The sequence below is a fragment of the Astyanax mexicanus genome, chromosome 2, assembly GCF_023375975.1.
Source record: "Astyanax mexicanus isolate ESR-SI-001 chromosome 2, AstMex3_surface, whole genome shotgun sequence".
NCBI classification, from domain to species: Eukaryota; Metazoa; Chordata; class Actinopteri; order Characiformes; family Acestrorhamphidae; genus Astyanax; species Astyanax mexicanus.
Window position 1 is genome coordinate 38,059,563 of NC_064409.1, and position 21,242 is coordinate 38,080,804.

At 39.2% G+C, this 21,242-nt stretch overlaps 1 protein-coding gene across 1 annotated transcript; it reads left to right on the forward strand.

The window, feature by feature from the left end:
• The first annotated feature begins 3,390 nt into the window (after positions 1 to 3,390).
• Positions 3,391 to 20,321, forward strand: LOC125799137 (scavenger receptor cysteine-rich type 1 protein M130-like). Its single transcript, XM_049475168.1, has 21 exons — positions 3,391 to 3,592; positions 4,592 to 4,663; positions 4,896 to 5,204; positions 5,586 to 5,639; positions 5,733 to 5,897; positions 6,027 to 6,116; positions 6,803 to 6,862; positions 7,427 to 7,492; positions 9,253 to 9,561; positions 10,376 to 10,666; positions 11,538 to 11,840; positions 11,974 to 12,288; positions 12,377 to 12,700; positions 12,888 to 13,223; positions 13,384 to 13,689; positions 13,791 to 13,859; positions 14,918 to 15,226; positions 15,339 to 15,404; positions 15,711 to 15,869; positions 15,999 to 16,091; positions 19,928 to 20,321. The coding sequence occupies exons 1-21, from the start codon at positions 3,391 to 3,393 to the stop codon at positions 20,230 to 20,232; spliced, it is 4,203 nt and encodes a 1,400-aa protein (XP_049331125.1). The 3' UTR covers positions 20,233 to 20,321.
• Positions 20,322 to 21,242: the final 921 nt, after the last annotated feature.

The window sequence follows — 21,242 nt, forward strand, 5'->3', positions numbered from 1 at the left end:
TTAACCAGCAGGATGCAGAGGTTGTGTGTCGGGAGCTGGGCTGTGGTTCTCCTGTGGAGGTTCTGGGAGCAGCCGCTTTTGGTAGAGTGGAGGGTCCGGTGTGGTCAGAGGAGCTTCAGTGTAGAGGAAACGAATCACAGACTCACTTCTGTCCAAAATCATCTTTACTCAAACACAACTGCTCCCATGATAATGATGTGGGACTGGTGTGTTCTGGTAAGAGCTGCATGTTTGTGATTAATGTCATTAAGATTAGCTCAATGTTTATGTAAACTTTTTGTAATTCTGTCAAAAATGTCTTGCTATTATTTCAGTTTTCAGCCACAATTCTACTTTACATCATTAATAGTGGTGAAAATACATGTTTTTTTCCATTCTTTCTCAATGTCTTGGTCTGTCTTACTCACTGTTGTACAGGCAGTGTGAGGTTGGTAGATGGTGACAGTCGCTGTGCTGGGAGAGTGGAGGTTCTTTATAGAGGACAGTGGGGATCAGTGTGTGGTAATAACTGGGATATGAGAGATGCTGCAGTGGTGTGTAGAGAGCTGGGCTGTGGAGAAGCTGTAGATACATATCATGAGTCTTACTTTGGATCAGCATCAGGACCAATCTGGATGGATAATGTGCACTGCAGTGGCTCTGAGTCTACACTGAGGAACTGTGAATCAGCAGGATGGGGTAAACATAACTGTGATCATTCTAAAGATGCTGGAGTCATCTGTTCAGGTAAATTGTATCAGTAAATTATTTTATGTTCCCTTCTGTTAACTAGGAACAGGAAACTGTTCATAATATATCATACATGTAAAACAAAGTCTTGTAAGTGGTGGGAAAGGACCCATTTTAGAGGCTTAGGGTCCAGTTAAGCGTAGTAGTACTGTTTGTAAGGAAACAGATAGCGTTCATTTAGTCAACTTTTCCACTGAAGGTTAAATGCCATATCTCTTTTGACCATTCTTGCTGTGTTAATGTCAGAGATTCAATGACATGGAAAGACATTTTCATGTTGAAGCAGTGACTCACATATGTTTAAATTCAGCTTTATGTTCACAATTTTTAGGAGTCCGGGTGGTTGGTGGTTCTCACTGTTCTGGGAGAGTGGAGGTTCTTCATGGAGAGAGCTGGGCCACAGTGTGTGATGCTGACTTTAACCAGCAGGATGCAGAGGTTGTGTGTCGAGAGCTGGGCTGTGGTTCTCTTGTGGAGGTTCTGGGAGCAGCTGCTTTTGGTAGAGGGGAGGGTCAGGTGTGGTCAGAGAAGCTGAAAGCTGATATGAGAGCTTCCAGTGTCCTCTGTGCTCAGCTGAAGTGTGGGAGTGCTGTGGCTGTGTTGGGGTCAGACTGGTTTGGGGAGGGGAGTGGCCGGATCTGGGCGGATGTGTTTGATTGTCAGGGGAACGAAACACACCTGTTAAAGTGTCCCATTTCATCATGGAGTCGAACTGCATGCTCTCATAAACAGGATGTTGGACTCATCTGCAGTGGTGAGCTTTTAAGAATCTTAAACATTCTTATCAATGGGCTGTAAAGTGATTTTAGGAGGAAGTGCCCTTATAATGTTCTTATATATATATATTTTTTTACTTCACTTCAATTAATTTACTAATGTATCTCAGTTTTGAACATGTATATACATTTCCATAGACAATTTTGATTTCTGAAAATCAATTTCTAATTTTGCTCCATACATAGCTCAGCTAATGCAGCAGTACCTGTAAAAAAACAATGTGTTTAATTTCTAAATCTGATTTATTTCAAGTGCTGTAAAAACAATCTTATTAAGCCTGTAAAATCTAAAATATATTTGTGGTACTTTCAGGTTCTTCTCTGGCGTCTCATGAGGGTGTAGTGAGATTGACTGGAGGGATGGAGTGTGAGGGCGAGGTAGAGGTTTTCTTCAGGCAGGACTGGAGGAGAGTTCTGCTGGACTCCTGGAGTGAGTCTGAGGCCTCTGTGGTCTGCAGACAGCTGGGCTATGGTTCTGTACTCAACACCTCCAGCTCCTCTTCATCCAGTCCTGAACACAGCTACATGTGTGTGACGGGTTTCAACTGCTCTGGGAGTGAAGCTCATCTGAGGAACTGCAGTAGCTCACAAGCAGTTAACTGCAGCTCCACGGAACAGCTCTACATCACCTGCTCTGGTACATTTAATTCAAATTATTTGGAGTTGTAGTGAATAATGCCTGTTGTTAGGGGGAAATTGTTTTATTTTGTTTTATTGTAAGGGTTATTATAATTATTATGAATCTGAAATGAACCAATCATCATGTGACTACGGGTGAACTAAGAAATCATACTTTGAACTGGTTTCTCTTAATTTTAGGCTACAGCTTCATCAGGCTGGTTGGTTCTGGGGGAGACTGTGCAGGAAGGCTGGAGGTTTTCCACAGTGGATCATGGGGGACAGTGAGTGATGAATTGTGGGATATTGAGGATGCGCAGGTGGTCTGCAGACAGCTGCAGTGTGGAGTGGCCCTCAGTGCTCCAGTACCAGTACCAGCCCGGTTTGGATCTGGAACTGGACCCATATGGCTGAATGAGGTGGAGTGTGAGGGGAACGAGGCGTCTCTGTGGAACTGCAGATATCAGCTGTGTGGAGAGGATGAATGTGGACACAAGGATGATGTAGGAGTCGTGTGCTCAGGTACAGTGTGCTGATTGCTGGTGTTCTTACAACACTTCACCTGTCAGACCTCTACATTTTCTCTTCAGTGCTGAAAGTGAGACTTAGTTAAACTGTTAAAATAAGACTTGTTAAACCAATCTAAAGTTTTTGCCATGTGGGTCAGCCAGACCTCTTCCTGTACCTTTTTTTTTTCTTGTTTTTTTGAATGTGTCAGAATGTATCTAAAGGGCAAACTAAATTGTTTCAAATTGATCTGTATTTTGGTGTCTTTTTTAGGTATTATGATAAAAGTGCAGTTTACTACAAAGTCAGCAGTAGAGTGCAGTAACACATTCTCTTCTAACTTTACTACAGACTAAGACTTAATTTATTCTTATTTTTGCGCCAATTTCCAAAGCTTTCTTTAAAACAAATATATTCAGTTTTTTTTTTTTTTTTTTTTAACAATATACACTTTTTTGGGGTCCTTTTCTGTTTAAAGGCCCTGGCACTGCTAACTTTTGTACCATTTGAGCACACTGGATTTTGCACCATTTCAGGTTATTAACTGGGCTGGAGAGCTTAAATGGCAAAAAATGGGGGTGTTCTAAAACTTTTAACTAATAGTGTAGATTCATTAAGTTTGTTTTAAACTACATGAAAACTCCAGGGTCTAACATAAAGCATTTTCTCTCATCAGAGTATAAAGAGATCAGACTGACTGAGGGCTGTGAGGGGAATCTGGAGGTGTTCTATAATGGAACCTGGGGGAATGTGTGTAACAATGGGATGGATCTGTCGGGAGCTGAACTGTGGAAGATTTAAGACTGAGAGAGCTACCAAAGCACGAGTGGAATCAGCTCCTAACTGGCTGGATGATGTAAAATGTAGGAAACATGACTCTACTCTGTTTCACTGTCCATCTTCATCCTGGAGTCAGAACAATTGTGATAGAAGCAGTGAGGTGACTCACATTACCTGCTCCGGTATGTTGTTTTTCTTTGTAGTAGATGAGCATGAGTAAAACAGTTTTTCATGGAAAGTTGTGTTGAAAGAAAGTGTTGTGGTGACCGGATCACCCTCACTTTGCCTCATCCTCTTTCCCTGTGTAAGTGTATACAACCTGAGTAAATATAAAATATTTTTTAAATAATCATTTTATTTATTAAGGGAAAAAAAATATCCAAACACCCCCTAAAAAATAAAATGTGATTAATTACACTTTTTGGATAGATGAGTATTCAGTTTCACTTAACTCAACCAGGCCTGATTACTGCCAGACCTGTAGAATCAAGAAATTCTTTAAATTCCTTTATTCCTGATCATTTAAAATGAGCTTTTTTTATGTTTACTCGGGTTATCTTTGTCTGATGTTAAAGTTTTTTTAATAATCAGAAAAATATCAGTATATCTGTAGGGGGCACATACTTCTTCATGGCAATGTATGTGTGCAGGATTGCTTGAGATTTTTTGGGACTACAAGCTACACCTTGCTGTGCTTTTTACACTCATCTGGTCATGCTGGGAACACATTTTAATAAAAAGTGTAAAGTGTATCAGAAAAAAATTACATTTGTGAGTGAAATAATAAGATATTTTACATTGAATTACATTACATTTGGCAGATGCTTTTGTCCAAAGTGACTTACAATAATGGTGTACATTTACTAATAGGAGCCTGTTCTGTCCGAAAATCGCACTGAAAAATTGTTTTTGTCATTGCTGGAATAGTTCGGTGGGGTTAGAGAAAAAGAGCAGTCTGGTGCAGCTTGAAGTTTCCTGTGCGCCCTGTTAGAATGCCTGGTGTTATTTGAAAATCAGCACAACCAGACTGACTTTTAATTCTGTGCGTTGGTGTGAAATGAGGGGGTTTGCCGCTCAATTGAAACTCTCAATTGTTATTGCTGAGATCATTATTTTAGTAATGAGTTTAGTAGTATTGATTTGATTTTTGTAGTATTTATAGCATGTGTCTCCATTTCTAGGAGAGAAGAAACAGCTTGCATTTGAAAACCTTCAAAAATTCTTCTTATTTCCAAACCAGGGTCAGTGCTCAAGTACGAATATTTGACTACCACTCCATTCACTACTTGAATAAGTATACATATTAATCAGATTTGTTCGTGCCTACATTCTAACTTGTTTTGTCAAATAATTCTAAACTTCCCTTTTCATCAGTTGATCTTTGATTTGAGTGAAAGCTGATTAAATAAAAACACTAATGCAGTTTGCTGTAGTTTTGTTATAAAAATGTAATATTATTCATGTGTCTGTTCATGTGTGATGTAGATTACATGCCTATTAGGTTGAGAGGAGGAGAGGAAATCTGTTCTGGGAGGTTGGAGGTGTATCATAATGCTGAGTGGGGGTCTATATGTGCTGATCTGTGGGACATCAGGGATGCTCAGGTGATCTGCAGGCAGCTGGGTTGTGGGCCGGCGCTGAGTGCTAATAGAAGAGCTGTTGATGGTTCTGGTGGAGGAACTATCTGGATGAACAGAGTGAAGTGTAGAGGGAATGAGATTCACCTGTGGGACTGTCCTCATTCCCTGAAGATCCACACTGGCTGCTCCCAGAGTGCTGGAGTCACCTGTGCAGGTGTGCGAGAACATTTTTTAATCTAGTATTAACTTCTCTTAAGATAACTATGGTTATGTTAAGCAGTGTACTCTGTATTTCAGTCAGGTTCAATATTATTATTATTGTGCTCCTCTGACCTGTAAAAGGGAGAATAGCATTTATATTATGGCTGATTTAGGCTCACAACACTGATAAATACACTAAGTAACATTGGCAGACAATAATGCAACAATATTTTTGAAAATACCTACAATATTACCATATCAGCCATATACTTCTTTTGTTTCAAAGACAATAAACACAAAAACAATAAATACCATTTCTTAAATAATGCTGCTCTAATCTCTTTCTCCTTCTGTAACCTCTTTTTCTTGACCATTTTTATGATATTTCTTTCAGACATATTTGTCACATTACCTTTTTCATCTGAAACAACTACAACTTACACCACAGGTACTCTTTTAATTAGTTCCTTTGTGTGATTTTTTTTTTAAGTTTAAACAACACTATGCAGTGTTCAACAGTGTTTTTATTCTGTGTTTTCAGTACCAGCACAGCTAACAGAGAAAAAGACAGTCCCTCCTTCAAAAAATCCATCATCTAATTTTCCATACATCTATCCAGTGTCTCTCCTGGTTCTGGGATCTGTGCTCTTCCTGGCCTTAGTGCTTCTGGTTGTGCTGTTTTATCAGAACAGAGTGCTCAGGAGAGGTAGGGAGATTTAGAGATCATCTAAAATCCACTTTCTGTACTTTCTATAATCATCATTAGTCCTTCAATCTGTCATCAGTCTTCTCTTCTACTGAACTGACTCCATGTTTCTTTCTTTCTCTCTCACAGTGATTTCTAAGGCGAGGAGGAAGACTCTGCTTGAGGCAGTCTATGAAGAGATTAACCATAAATGTGTCACTAACAGATATACTAAAAGAGGTAAATTATATGTAGAGAGTTTCACTGAAGGCAGTCTTCACACAGTATGTAAAGTGGATCTAAGGTCAGATATCAAATAGCAATTCTGAGTGTTTAAATGACTATAAATCAATTGTAGCATTGTTAGCTTATCTTACAGGTTCAAAATAATATGTGTTACTCCACTGACTATAATAGGAAGAATTACATATCTGTTACTATCAATTCAGGCCTGTACTGCTGTTAAAAAGCAGAGGAAAGGGATGGGGTTTGTTAGCCAACTTTCCCATTTCACCTTAAATGGTGCAAGAGACAGCAGAGGCTGCATCATTTAAGGTGGAACAGAACAATTAAATAAAATGAAAGCTAATCCAAGCTCCCCATAACAGGAATTAAGAAATTGACAATTGTTCCTTAATCACCAACCTTTCTGAAGACATACAATGCCATAAAATTAGCTAGGTTACTGAACCTTAGTGCTTCTGATGACGTATCTGGTGCATGAAGTGTTGTCCCAATTCTTATGGGGAGGATTTCACCCTTTACACTCAAAGAATGGTTGGGGTAAGTGGTAGGGCCATGGGGTGAAATGGGATTGGGCTTAAAGCCTCATCTCATTTTCAGACTTACAAATACATTTTTTTGCTGTAAATTTTGATTAAATAATTGAACTTTGGCATTCTGACTGTTCTGATCTCCTTTAACAGGAAGTTTTATCTCTGAAGATCAGCATTCAGGATATGAGGACGTAGATGAGGAGCTTCTCTCAGATAAGTTGACATATACTGAATGTGTGTTAGAATTTTTAATGCAGAAGAAAAAACATATATATATTTTTTGTTTTATAGAAAAAAGTTCCATGCAATATGTGTAGGGTTCTGAAGTGTTTTAGCAGTTAGCATCAGGCTTCAGGCCGATAAGACTCACCCCTGAACGGGAAAATAGTGAGCGTGGTTAGCGGGTAATGCTAATGCTAAATTCAATTTATCTTTGACTACTCCATTATATCCATGTCTGGCACAAGTTAAAAACAATGTCTTGCCTACTGTACAGTTTGTAATAGTGATTTTAGGATTGCCCAGGGGTAACTACAGGATTGCAAAAGGCATGTTGAGGTGAGTTAATATCCTTTGGTGTGTGGGAGTTTTTTTTTTTGTTTTTGTTTTTTAAAGGGACACACTTTGATTTGTCAACCAGTTCTGATCGCAGAGGGCGACAGTACCAATACATTGAAAACCCCTTAGTATTTTAAAAGTTTGAGTCTTTGAGTAACAGTGTCTTGCTGCCATCATCCTGATGCTGCTGTGCTGCAATGCATTGTTTAATTTTTACAGAAAACTATGGCGAGGTCTATGATGATATCATACCTGCTGAAGAGAGCCCACACATTACAAAAGGTTTGGATATTTTAATACGTACGATTTATTGTGGACACATGGTAAACATGCAAATTATATTTGCTTTTCACCTTAATCAAAAATATATCTATATATGTCTGTGCAGCATACATTATTATGGTTTTCTATATTATGATAATAAAGTGTGATTTTTTTCACACCTATAAAGAATGTGTCTTCTTTTTTTTTTCATTTTTAAAAGCACACTTAGCAACATGTTTCAGTTAATTAATGCATTTCATACTGTTTTAGATAAATAAATTAATCATTACAGAGAGAATAAAGGTTTTCTCAACCACCCTTGTGGTCCCATGGGCTCACAAGTTCCTGGCAGCGCCACAGTCGGCCCGTTTCTCATTATAGATTAAGCAAGTTTGGACTCTTGTACTTTGTCAGAACGAACTTGGTAAGTTCGGCTCACGAGTGCATACTCCAGAGAACAGGACTTTTATTTTGTAATTGGAACTGCTGTGATCAGTAGAGTAGTAGGTGCATCCTTAGATGCATTTCCACAAACATACCCTACACCCGCCTCACAGGGCAGACAAACCGCCTTTGTTTGGTCCATCGCTCACCAGCCTTGCTGTAGTTCACAGGGAACCCACAATATTCCCACACTTAATCAGAGTTTCTGTAATCAGGATTAAAACTAGTTTTATATACTCTGTAAAAGCATGAGAAACACAAAAAAGTTGTTTGTATGTGTAGTTAAAAGAAACTGATCTTCATGGTGGATGTTATGTGTTTGGATCTGCTGTCTGCAGGTGCAGCTTTAATGCTGTATTTTGTGTGTTTACTCTCTCTGAAGTTTGTCTCCAGAAGGTAGCTGACTTTGTACCTTCCTTTGCCCATAGACACACACACAGACACAGACACAAGGAGGTGGAGCTGTGTTAATTAGTGCTGACGCTTTTTAAAAATATGGCGAAATGAAAAAAAAGCTTCTTCTGATTTGTCACTGAAAATGTTTGATAATTTCCTCTCCTCTTTCTAATAAGGTCATAGTGAGTGTGATTGGCGGCTGTGGGGAATCTCTCTCTCTCTCTCTCTCTCTCTCTCTCTCTCTCTCTCTCTGTCTCTCAGGTTCTTGAGTCTTATCTGGCTGAGTAGAGGTAAAGCTTGTTCTGCTGCTGAGTTGAGCATATATATATATATATAATATATACAGCATATTTAAACTAACTTTGTTGACTGTATGTATACTGGCCTCTTTTTCTGTTAGGATGTTGTTGGAAAGGCAGTGAATGGTATAAATTCCTTTATCCTCGAAGAACTTAACTACTTTCTCCACATCGGGCCGGGGATTGTCATGCACCGTGAGAAACCACGGACTCACTGCGCCAGCGTAGGGTCTTACAATGGGTTCAAGGATTTCATCTCAATACCTAAGAGCAGGCAGGGTACTGTTGTCTAACCTGTAGAGGCCTGGGCATCTACAGGCCTCCCCAGACCATCACTGATCCCCCACCAAACCAGACATGCTGAATGATGTTGCATAAAGTGGCATTTAATTGAAAAGTATATATTTACTTTTTGATCTTACATTCATGTGATTTACACTTTGCTATCATCCAGTCAGCCCATTTTAGTATTGCTATAGAAGTACAAATTAGTGACTGATTTCTTATGATCTCTAAATGGGAGCTTTTGATGTCCATGATTTGGTTTAAATGTATTTCAGCCTTGTTTGAGTATTATTATTTGAGTATAAGTGTAATTATTCTCTGATTATCAGTGTGTTTGTTTTTTTCTCCACACAGACAGTGTGAGGTTGGTGGATGGTGGGAGCCGCTGTGCTGGGAGAGTGGAAGTTCTTCATAGAGGACATTGGGGAACAGTTTGTGATGATTACTGGGATATGAGAGATGCTGCAGTGGTGTGTAGAGAGCTGGGCTGTGGGGAAGCCATAGATGCACCACGGAGAGCTCGCTTTGGATCAGGATCAGGACCGATCTGGGTGGAATATGCTAACTGTGCTGGATCAGAGTCTTCACTGAAGAACTGTAGGTCGTATGATTGGGGTAGACAGAGATGTAATCATGATGAAGACGCTGGTGCTGTTTGTGCAGGTAAGATGCAAAAAAATAAAACATATTACACAGAGATGTCAACAAATGTGATGAGGCCTGTGTTGGAATGTACTGAATTAATTAAACAACTGTTAGTTGTTTTATATACACCCCTGTAAAAAAACTTCTTTGTAACATGAAAAGTTTAAGCCTGAACCTAAATTCACTTTCATACACTTAATAAATGGATTATTACAGAGGTGGTTTTGAATGCTTTGGTTTAGAATTAGCAACTAAGAAATAATATATATATATTTTTTAAATCCTTGTATTTCAGTTAATGAAAAGTGCAAAATATAAAAATCACTGCCCCATATAATTTAATTCCCTTCTATTCAAATTAACCTCCCAGCCCTCCCAATGCTGTGTGTTAATATTAACGTACATGTTCTCTTTGCTCTTATAAACACATTGTAGAAGTCAGACTGGTGGGCAGATCTCACTGCTCTGGGAGAGTGGAGGTTCTTCATGGAGAGAGCTGGGTCACAGTGTGTGATGCTGACTTTGACCAGCAGGATGCAGGTTGTGTGTCGAGAGCTGGGCTGTGGTTCTCCTGTGGAGGTTCTGGGAGCAGCTGCTTTTGGTAGAGGGGAGGGTCAGGTGTGTTTAGAGGAGCTTCAGTGTAGAGGCAGAGAATCACAGATTCACTTCTGTCCAAAATCATCTTCACTCAAACACAACTGCTCCCATGATAATGATGTGGGACTGGTGTGTGCTGGTATGAGCTAAATGGCTTATGTATTAATTTTGAGATTCAGTCTGATTTTTCAGATTTCTACATCTTTTCCTCTGTCTTTCTCTCTCTGTTGTACAGACAGTGTGAGGTTGGTGGATGGTGGCCATCGCTGTGCTGGGAGAGTGGAGTTTTTTTATAACAGAACATGGAGATCAGTGTGTGGTAAAAACTGGGATATAAGAGATGCTGCAGTGGTGTGTAGAGAGCTGGGCTGTGGGGAGGCTGTATTTAAAAATGTTCAGTTTGGACCAAGATCAGCCTGGATGGATGATGTGAACTGTAGTGGATCAGAGTCTTCAGTGAAGCACTGTAGATCAGCTGGATGGGTGGAACAAATTTGTAATCGACTTGCTGGAGTCATCTGTTCAGGTGAGCTCTCCTAAATCTTAAAATACTTGTCGTTGGAATGTATATCAGTTGTGCACAATTTATTTATTATAGCATTTCTTCCTAATCTGCCATAATCATGACCTACTTTCACCTATATTAACCCACTTTTATTTGGTTAAGACCACTAGATCAGTCACTGTTTGCTCAATCTCAGACCTGGTTTTGCGTTTAAAAAATAATGTGGCAAATTACTGTATAGAAGAAAACTATAAGCTGTAATAAACCTAGTTAACACTTATAATACAGCCTGTTTTAGAGCTTAAGTTCCCATAACTTACAGTGTGATTTCTCTGTATGAACTAGCACATACAAAATACTTACCGGGTCTTACTATAACTTAAATGTAGGTAATAACTTGATATACTAAGTCAAATTATTAAAAAAGCAAATTATTATATGGAGATGAAAAGTGATTTTCACTATAAGACAATACTTAATTATAGAAAGACTATTGCTGTAGGCATGATGGAGAAATACATTTTTGTAATCTTTCCTTTCTGGTAGAAAATAATGGATTTCCATGCAGAAGTCCCATTCACAAAGAAACAGGCGTTAATATTTTTTAGTTAATTACAGTTACACCTTAGTTCAGTGGTACATGGCCAGAGTTTTTATCTTTATATATTTTAAGCAGTTAATTAGTACATTTGTTTGTGTTTAGTGCTTAAACTGTTAATTGACTCCATGTGTAAGCCCACACTGCAGTTTTTCACTGTCATCAGTTCTTCACTAATATTAGTTTCATCGGTCCTACAGTAGAACCCTGTGGAACTTCTTAAGGTTTCCAAGTACTTAATGCTGTGTGTTAATGTTAATGTACATGTTCTCTTTCTCTTATAAACTAATTTAGGGGTCAGATTGGTGGGCAGATCTCGCTGCTCTGGGAGAGTGGAGGTTCTTCATGGAGAGAGCTGGGTCACAGTGTGTGATGCTGACTTTGACCAGCAGGGTGCAGAGGTTGTGTGTCGAGAGCTGGGCTGTGGTTCTCCTGTGGAGGTTCTGGGAGCAGCTGCTTTTGGTAGAGCAGAGGGTCAGATGTGGTCAGAGGAGCTTCAGTGTAGAGGAAACGAATCTCATATGTACCTCTGCCAGACATCTCCTTCCTTGAAACCCAACTGCTCTCACAACAAGGATGTGGGACTAAGATGCTCTGGTATGATGAAGTATGTTTGTAAAAGATTTAGATTAGTACTAAACTGTGAGCAATTAGTTTGTAATTACTGTATTTTTTTTATTATTATTGTATTGTATTATTGTTGCCTAATATTTTTCCTCTGTTAATTCAGGTCACACTCAGGCTCGGCTGATGAACGGCTCAGATTCCTGTTCTGGTCGAGTGGAGCTCCAGTACCTCAGTGAGTGGGGTACAGTGTGTGATGTAAGCTGGGATATGAGAGCTGCCAGTGTCCTCTGTGCTCAGCTGAAGTGTGGGAGTGCTGTGGCTGTGTTGGGGTCAGACTGGTTTGGGGAGGGGAGTGGCCGGATCTGGGCTGATGTGTTTGATTGTCAGGGAAACGAAACACACCTGTTAAAATGTCCCATTTCATCATGGAGTCGAACTGCATGCTCTCATGAACAGTATGCTGGAGTTATCTGTAGTGGTGAGATCTTACAGTTGCAGTATAATAAATAACTGAAAGTTTATTACTCCCTCATTTTAAGCCAAGTAATATATTTTTTTCTCTTCAGGTTCTTCTCTGGCGTCTCATGAGGGAGGAGTGCGGTTGTCTGGAGGGATGGAGTGTGAGGGGGAAGTGGAGGTGTTCTTCAGGCAGGACTGGAGGAGAGTTCTGCTGGACTCCTGGAGTGAGTCTGAGGCCTCTGTGGTCTGCAGACAGCTGGGCTATGGTTCTGTACTCAACATCTCCAGCTCCTCTTCATCCAGTCCTGAACACAGCTACATGTGTGTGACGGGTTTCAACTGCTCTGGGAGTGAAGCTCATCTGAGGAACTGCAGCAGCTCACAAGCAGTTAACTGCAGCTCCACAGTACAGCTCTACATCACCTGCTCTGGTAAGCATTGCACAGTTAATATATGTATAATTTTATTTGTATGTATGATAACATGCAAAAGTGCCTCTATTATCCATATTTTTGAACATTTGAGAATAATTATTTGGCAAATATGAGTACATATACACAACACATATCTTGTGAAAGGAGTTTTAAAAAACATCTTTTGTATTTGTGTAAATTTTAGGTACATCTAACACAGTCCACAGCTCCATCAGGCTGGTTGGTTCTGGGGGAGACTGTGCAGGAAGGCTGGAGGTTTTCCACAGTGGATCATGGGGGACAGTGAGTGATGAATTGTGGGATATTGAGGATGCGCAGGTGGTCTGCAGACAGCTGCAGTGTGGAGTGGCCCTCAGTGCTCCAGTACCGGTACCAGCCCGGTTTGGATCTGGAACTGGACCCATTTGGCTTAATGAGGTGGAGTGTGAGGGGAACGAGGCGTCTCTGTGGAACTGCAGATATCAGCTGTGTGGAGAGGATGAATGTGGACACAAGGATGATGTAGGAGTCGTGTGCTCAGGTACTTCGTATCTTGAATTGCTCAGTTTGTAATGATCTTGTAATCAAGTACCAATGCCCTATCTATGTACAACTGGAGGTACATTTTGAATAATTAAAGAAGAAACTTTTGCACGTTTAAATCAATGTGCATAACTAGCTAGCTATCTTTCTCCCGCCAGAGTATAAAGAGATCAGACTGACTGAGGGCTGTGAGGGGAATCTGGAGGTGTACTATAATGGAACCTGGGGGAATGTGTGTGTAAATGGGATGACTGATGAAACGGCAAAATTGATCTGTCGAGAGCTGAACTGTGGAAGAACTGGCAGTGAGTCTTGGTCTAAAGCAAGAGTGGAATCAGCTCCTAACTGGCTGGATAATGTAAAATGTAGGAAACATGACTCCACTCTGTGGCACTGTCCATCTTCTTCCTGGGGGGAGAACAGGTGTGATAATCGCAATGAGGTTGCTTGCATTACCTGCTCAGGTAGGCAGATATGATGAGGTGTTAAAGACTTTAAAGAATGCTAGAACTAATGTAGTTTGTAATTGGAATTTCATAATATTTGATTTTTTGTCCTACCACAGAGAATGGAAATACACTAGATTTGACAAATTGGCTGTGTGATTCATCTCCTCATGAGAGACCGTGCTCAAGTAAGAAAACTTATCATTATCAAAATGATCATGTCTTTGATAAACTACATTTTCTTTCTTTTTGACTGCATGTTCTGCCAGCATGCTTTCACTAATAAGCAATTCTTGTCTTTGCTCGCACTGTTTTATTTGTAGTTTGCATATTTTTTTGCACTTTAACATATTTTAGATAACACTTCTACAGTGATATTTTTAACAAAGGTTTAGAGAGGGATTCTGGGTAATGGAGTCCATCAGAGTGTCTATGTAAGTCTGAGGAATTCAGGTGTAGACAGGACAGGTGTGGTGGATGGGGGTGGATAATATGGCCCTAAAACAATATCACGATGTTTCATGGCATTTATCGCGATAACAGTACTCTTGGTGATATGACAAAACACTGAATTAAAGATATTATTTTAAAAATACACTACTGAAACAAAATAAAAATTAAATTCTGTTTTTGCATATGATATGGCACCCCCCCAAACTACGATATAAAAAAATACAAGACTTTTTATCAGATGGTAACAGACATCAGTGATCAAGAAAGTCATGATACTATTAATGCACTCTATATAATCTATATAATTAATAATAAAGTAAAATGAATAATATTGGACAGATAAAAACAGCAACCCCAGTGGTGCCCTGCAGTGATAATTAGGGGTGGGTGATATGGCACGATATTTCAGGGTATAGTATCGTTTTTTGCGTTTGATACGATATGGCACAGCCCTAGTGGTGGAAATAACAGGTGTAACAGACAGCTTGCTGAAGACAGACAAACTACACTCTATTAGAAGCAATATCTTATTTTAAAAAAATATTAGTTTAAAAAAATCAACTGTTTCAACTAAAACGGTAAAACAAGGTAAGTGCTTTTTTTTTTTTACTATGGCTACTTCTGTTTTTTTTTTCTCCTGCTCTCTTCTGCTTGTATATATTTTTCATCTTACAATGCTTTTTTCTCTATCTCTATAAGAACATATTTCATCATACAGTATATACGACTGTTGTAAATGTTTGTAAGACTTTGATGGATAATCATTTTTTTTCCCTCTGTGGTGTGTTTGTAGAGCACATTCCTCTGAGGCTGAGGGGAGGAGTAGGAAGCTGTTCTGGATGGCTGCAGGTGTATCATAATAAAACATGGGGGTCTGTATGTGGTGATCTCTGGGACATCAGGGATGCTCAGGTGATCTGCAGGCAGCTGGGTTGTGGGCCGGCGCTGAGTGCTAATAGAAGAGCTGCTGATGGTTCTGGTGGAGGAACTATCTGGATGAACAGAGTGAAGTGTAGAGGGAATGAGATTCACCTGTGGGACTGTCCTCATTCCCTGAAGAACCACACTGACTGCTCCCACAGTGCTGGAGTCACTTGTGGAGGTCAGAGGAACAGACACAATTGAATATATTTGCCTCCTAACTGTTACAGAAACTTTACACATGCTTGAGAAAAATACTTACATCACATTGTTATTTTATGCTCACTCACTAGGCTTCCTGTATCATACTTTGCCTTTAAATAATAAAAGAGGACAGATGGGACATTTTGTCTTGCAAGGTCAGGGACCACTTTTCTCCATTGTAAACAGGCTTGATAGCAACTTCGGTAACTATTGTTGATCATAATGTTGGTCACACACATTTGGTTTCCATCATTTAATAATTGTAATGTTTTTGGGAAGGATAGAAAGTAACAATAGTGAGAGTCTGTATGTGCTTTGCACCAGTCTGTCTAGATCATTCTGTGTTTATAGACATTTCATATGTCATCTTCCATAATATTCATCACAAAATTATTCACATCCAATAAAAGGACTGTGTTCATGTATAAATTGTCTATACATTTTGTATATTTGTTTTTTAGATTCTCAACCACAGACAAGAAGAATCATACTTCCACAAACTCCTCCACCAGCTGTTCCCTCCATCTATCCAGTGTCTCTCCTGGTTCTGGGATCTGTGCTCTTCCTGGCCGTAGTGCTTCTGGTTGTGCTGTTTTATCAGAACAGAGTGCTCAGGAGAGGTAGGGGGATTCAGAGATCATCTACAATCCACTTTCTGTACTTTCTCTAATCATCATTAGTACTTCAATCTGTCATCAGTCTTCTCTTTTACTGAACTGACTCCATGTTTCTCTCTGTCTCTCTCACAGTGATCTCTAAGAGGAGGAAGACTTCAGCTGAGCCTGTCTATGAGGAGATTGACACCAGGCTCATCCCTAAAAGAATTACTGTCTCAACTGAAAGTAAGAGTAAAATGTTTTTTTCTTCTCTCAAAGCAGACATGTCTGGTCTTTACAGAAATAATGTAGCAGTTAATCAAATACTTGTCAGATAACTCTCTTTTCATATTGTTTATTTTAGTGTTTAAATATTTAGTGTTTTTTTGTAGATTTTCTTCCTTTGTTAATAAATTACACCAATTTATCTATCTTTTCTTCCCACTGAATAATGTTCTGAATAATGTATCTTCTCATTCAATAAAATGTATTTATAAAAGCTATTGGATAAAAAAACTTTTAACAATAATTTTAGTTTTCTTTGCTTTTTATTGTTCTATGTATTGCTCTTTTATTGCAACTTTAATATTCACTATCATAGGGCACTACCAGTATTTTCAGTTTCCAGTAGAGGGCAGTGTTAGACTTTTAGACCCTGTGGATGTTTAGTTTCTGTAACAGTAATGCAAGATGATTGACAGGGATTATTTTATTGTTTGTGCATGGAGTTTCTGTAGGTTCACATGTGCTGTAGGTACCAAATGTGTAGCACCTCAAACTATCAAAATATGTTACTGTGCCTGTTTACTTTTTTGAGACCAGAAAGTTATTTCTGTGGCGAGAGGTCATGAGATCTTGGGGAAAAGGGAAAAGAAAGAAGAAAAAAAGGAAGAAATAGGGAGACACTTAAATCAGGCCCTCAAACCCACATTTACATTTTTGTAACAAATAAATAGAAAACACAGACACAAGCAATAACAATAAAAAAAAACACTTATTTAGAAAGCAATTTACAAAGCTTTGATCTGCTCTCCCTCTCCTCTCCTCCTCTTTACATCCTGGAAGCCTCCTTCTGCTGATCTTCCTCTTTCGGGTGGGGATGGAGACGGTGGAGAGGCAAGTGCTGCTGCTTGAGCTCCAGGACACTGAAGATGCTGGGTCTTCGGGGACTGGGCCTGAATTTACAGAAGAGAAAGATCTGTAGATTTACTTTCACATAGTTACTGTAGTCCTGTAATAGTTTATCCAAATAAGAAGATCTACAGTTCTCCATAGTTCATACATTTGTCTCATTAACATACACTGTTTTTAGCTTGTATGGGATCCTGGGCAAACCCCTGATTCAGCACTTCTCTCATACCATTTTATACACTGCCTGTATTTGTAATTAATGTACTAAACTAGAAATGTCAAAAAAGTAACCAAATAAATAACTTTACTGCAGGATACACACTATCATGATGAAATAATAGAATTAGTAAAACAACTATTTTTTTTAAACAAGCAAGCCTGGATGAAAATGTTCAGAACAGAGAATTAAGAATGACAAGTATTTAAAATTAAGTACAGATACAGTCCATCATTCATTCTGACAGGTGACTTTAATTTAGTTTTAGTCTTTTGTTTGTCACACTTTAGTCATTTAGTCAACAAAACATTTAAGCCTAGTCTAGTCAAATAAAAAGTATGTATTACATTTATGGTTTTACTGTTTTAGATGTGTATTATTTATTGCTAATATTTATTAAAACACCAGCTTTTAAGTTTTGTTTCATTTAAATTAAGCACAAGCTATTTAAAACAAGGTGTATGTATGGACATATTGACAATTTAAAGAACAACTCCCAGGTTCAGATGATGCAAAAATGAAAGACAACCAAAACTGAGATAAAATGGCAATACAGCTAATTGACATTCTTAAAACTACATTTCATTTTAACAGTTTCTCAACTAGAATCTCTCCTTTACTCACAGCTAAATTGGTGTACTCTCATTATATATATATATGATATATATGTGTGTGTGTGTGTGTGTGTGTGTGTGTGTATAATAAAATAGCATTTTAAAATCTAAGAACTTGCTGACAAATATGATTCATCTTTATTCTGAAGTGCTCAGAATAGCAGAGGACTGACAGCTTAGGTACCATACTAATGCATACATAACTACATAGGTAGTTAGTTATCTATATTGTAATAAGTTGTTCACAGTCATTACATTGCAAAAAACTAAATCTTAGCAAGTTAAATTATCTAAATTTAAGGCAATAAATCTTATTTTCTTCTCTGATAAGACTTTTTGTCTTACTAAGCATTGTGTAAGTGTTAGATTATTTTGCTTATTTTAGGGATAATTAGCTTAATCATTCTTACTTAGAATTTGTAATTTGAACTCAAAATAAGCACAATTAAGCAGCAATCAAGTTATTCTGATTCTTGTGTCCATAAACAGTGACTTTTTTGCTTGATTTAGGTGTTACTTCACTCATTTTGAGACTTTGCCATTGCTTTTTTGTAAGAAATCTTACTAAGATTTGTTTTGCTTAATACATATATTTGTCTTAATTTGCATATATTTTATGTCTAGTTTTTTTTTTTTTTTTTGCAGTGTAGTGTAAACTGCACTGTGAAGTTTTAAATTAAGGGATGAAATTAGTCCCCCTGTGTTAAAAAAAAAGCTTCTTTTACCCGGTGAAAATAGTCACACTTCCATTACATTATGCTAACATTACTTTGTTTTAAAGCAACTGACCTATAAAGATAGTGAGCCAAATTTAGGTCGAGCCAAGTTTATGAAACTACACACTTTTACTGCAGTACAGATTTACACTCTCTACTAAATAATCCATCTCAAAAGCAGAAAAAACGTACTTTATACTGGGAGGCTATATCGTTAAATATAGGGAGTATAGGGAATGTTTTCTTCTGATTTTGAGCTGGACTTTTTAGCAGGGTCAACATTACTGGCTTTCAGGAGCCTAATCTTTAAATTCTTAACAATTAGCTATATTGTAGCGAAGCTGCTTTTATATTCTGTTCACTGTGAATTCACTGTTCTGTTCTGTGCTGGGCTTGTGATTGGGGTAGGGGGAGGGGCAGAGCAGGAAAGCGCGTGTGTGTGTGTGAAGGGAGAGAGAGAGAGAGAGAGAGAGAGAAGAGCTGCCCGTGAGTGTGTGCTGAGAGTGAGAGCTAGAGTTAACCAGTTAGCACTAGCCTTTTGTTATTTTTCGTAGTGATGGGCATAACAGCTCTTTTAGATGAACTGAACCATTAGAATAAGTTCACTAAAAAGATGGGAGACGGAAAGGCCGTTTTTTTATCGTATAATAAACCCAACATTTAGTTACATATTTCAATATTTGTTATTTATATATATTTTACAACACTTGTAAAAAAAACGGGAGACTTTTCTTATTATGTTATTTGTAATGTGATTTATATATATATACATCACATTACAAATAACATAATACAAAAAATAAGTATGAACTTCTGCAACATAGATATTACATTAAGAGCAAAATTAACATAAAAAAAATTACATTCAGAAGAAAGTATCAACTTCAATGTGCAATCAAATTGAAAATAAATAGCGTAACTGTAGTGCAAAACAAAAGGTCAAGAAACTAAAATAAATACATATAAATAAAACAAAGACACATCCATACGCTCACTGTTGTGGGTGCAGAACAAATTAAATCCAAACAGGATCATCATGATAAAGGTGGCCTTATGCCCTTTACTTCAGAAACTTTGTCTATTGGTTATGAATATGCTTGTTATACAACTATTATTACTAATAGTAATAATATTATAAAAAAATAACCACGATAACAATATTGTTGAATTACTGAGAGACTGACTGAGTGACGCGGTGAGTGACGCAACTTCCGGTCTGCGTACCTGCTTGCTGTTTGTTTAGCTCCTCTCTGTTTTAGCTATTTGTTTACGTTTTCTACTACTTATTAACTTTTAACCGTCTTATAACCTTCCTAAACTTATAAAATCCCTCAGGTAGCCATTATTTTTGTGTTATTTATCGATTTTTGCCGTTTTTTTTGTGTGTTTTGTGCTTACTTCGAGGTAATGGCGTGTGCGGAGGATCGTGCTCTCCTGACACTCAGCGAGGAGCTCGTACGTCTGGATCAGCAGATCCACCGCCTGCTCGAGAGGCAGTCGGAGCTCCACAGGCAGAGGACGAGGCTGGAGGAATCCCGCGACGCCGCCTTCGCGGCCGTCTCCAACCCGGTGATGCCGGCGCGGCGGACCCCGGCGGTCGTTTGCTTCACCCCCGCTCCGGGAGGGGCCTGGGAGCGGCAGCGCGGCCGAGGAAAGCGGGTTTCCCCCCTACCTTCTCAGCCGGATTTTGCCTCCGCAAACCGGTTTGAGGTCCTCAGCTCGTCGCCGTCGCCTCCTTCACCTCCCACAGCCCCGAGGAAAACAGATAAGGGCAGTACCCTCATTGTCGGAGATTCCATTGTTAGGCATTTAAAGGTGTCTAACGCTAAGAGTAATGCTGCAGTGTCGTGTTTTCCAGGAGCTCGGGTCCTGGACGTCGCCCGGCGGCTTCCTACGGTGGTTCGGCATCGCGGGGACCCCGGCACCGTCATCCTGCATGTGGGTACCAACGACACGTCCGCCCGGCGCAGTGAGGTCCTGAAGGAGCACTTTCGCACTCTTCTGGACACCGCTCGCAGACTGACCCGCGCCCGCCTCCTCATCTCTGGTCCGATGCCCACCTACCGCCGCGGGAGCCAGCCGTTCAGCCGCCTCTACGCTCTCCACTGCTGGCTGCGGGACTGGTGCTCTGCTAGTGGAGTTGGCTACGTGGACAACTGGGAGAGTTTTCGGGAACGTCCAGCCCTCTTCCACCGAGACGGGCTTCACCCCAGCCGCCTGGGATCCACCGTCCTCTCTGGTAACATTGAGGCGGTGCTACGCCGGGACTGACTGGCCCTAACCAGTCATACCGGCCAGGTTAGTGGTCTAAGTAATGGGCAGTTTAGTAATATACATTGTTCTAATGAGTTATCTTGCCACTTTCCTGTGCATAAGGCTGTGAGTTTTAATTATGTGCCTTTTTCAGATACAAGTGCATTTTTACCTGGTAGGATTGAGACTGTGTCTGTCCCCCGTGTCGCTCGAAACCGAAAAACTCAGAAAATCTGTTTTAATAATCTTATTAAAATTAAAACAACAGCATCCGTCTCTCAGAGTACCAGCAGCGTCCGTATGAAACTAGGGCTATTAAATATAAGATCGCTAGCACCAAAATCAGTTATTGTTAATGATATTATTACTGATAATCACCTTAATGCACTATGTCTGTGTGAAACCTGGATTAAACCTGATGAATATATCGCTTTAAATGAGTCTACCCCCCCAGGTTTTAGCTATT

Coding starts and splice junctions, on each gene's coding strand:
- LOC125799137 (XM_049475168.1), top strand. CDS start 3,391: ATGGGATGGATCTGTCGGGAGCTGAACTGTGGAAGATTTAAGACTGAG. Junction 9,562..10,375: donor CGCTGGTGCTGTTTGTGCAG/GTAAGATGCAAA, acceptor TCTGTTGTACAG/ACAGTGTGAGGTTGGTGGAT. Junction 15,227..15,338: donor TGCTGGAGTCACTTGTGGAG/GTCAGAGGAACA, acceptor CTCACTCACTAG/GCTTCCTGTATCATACTTTG.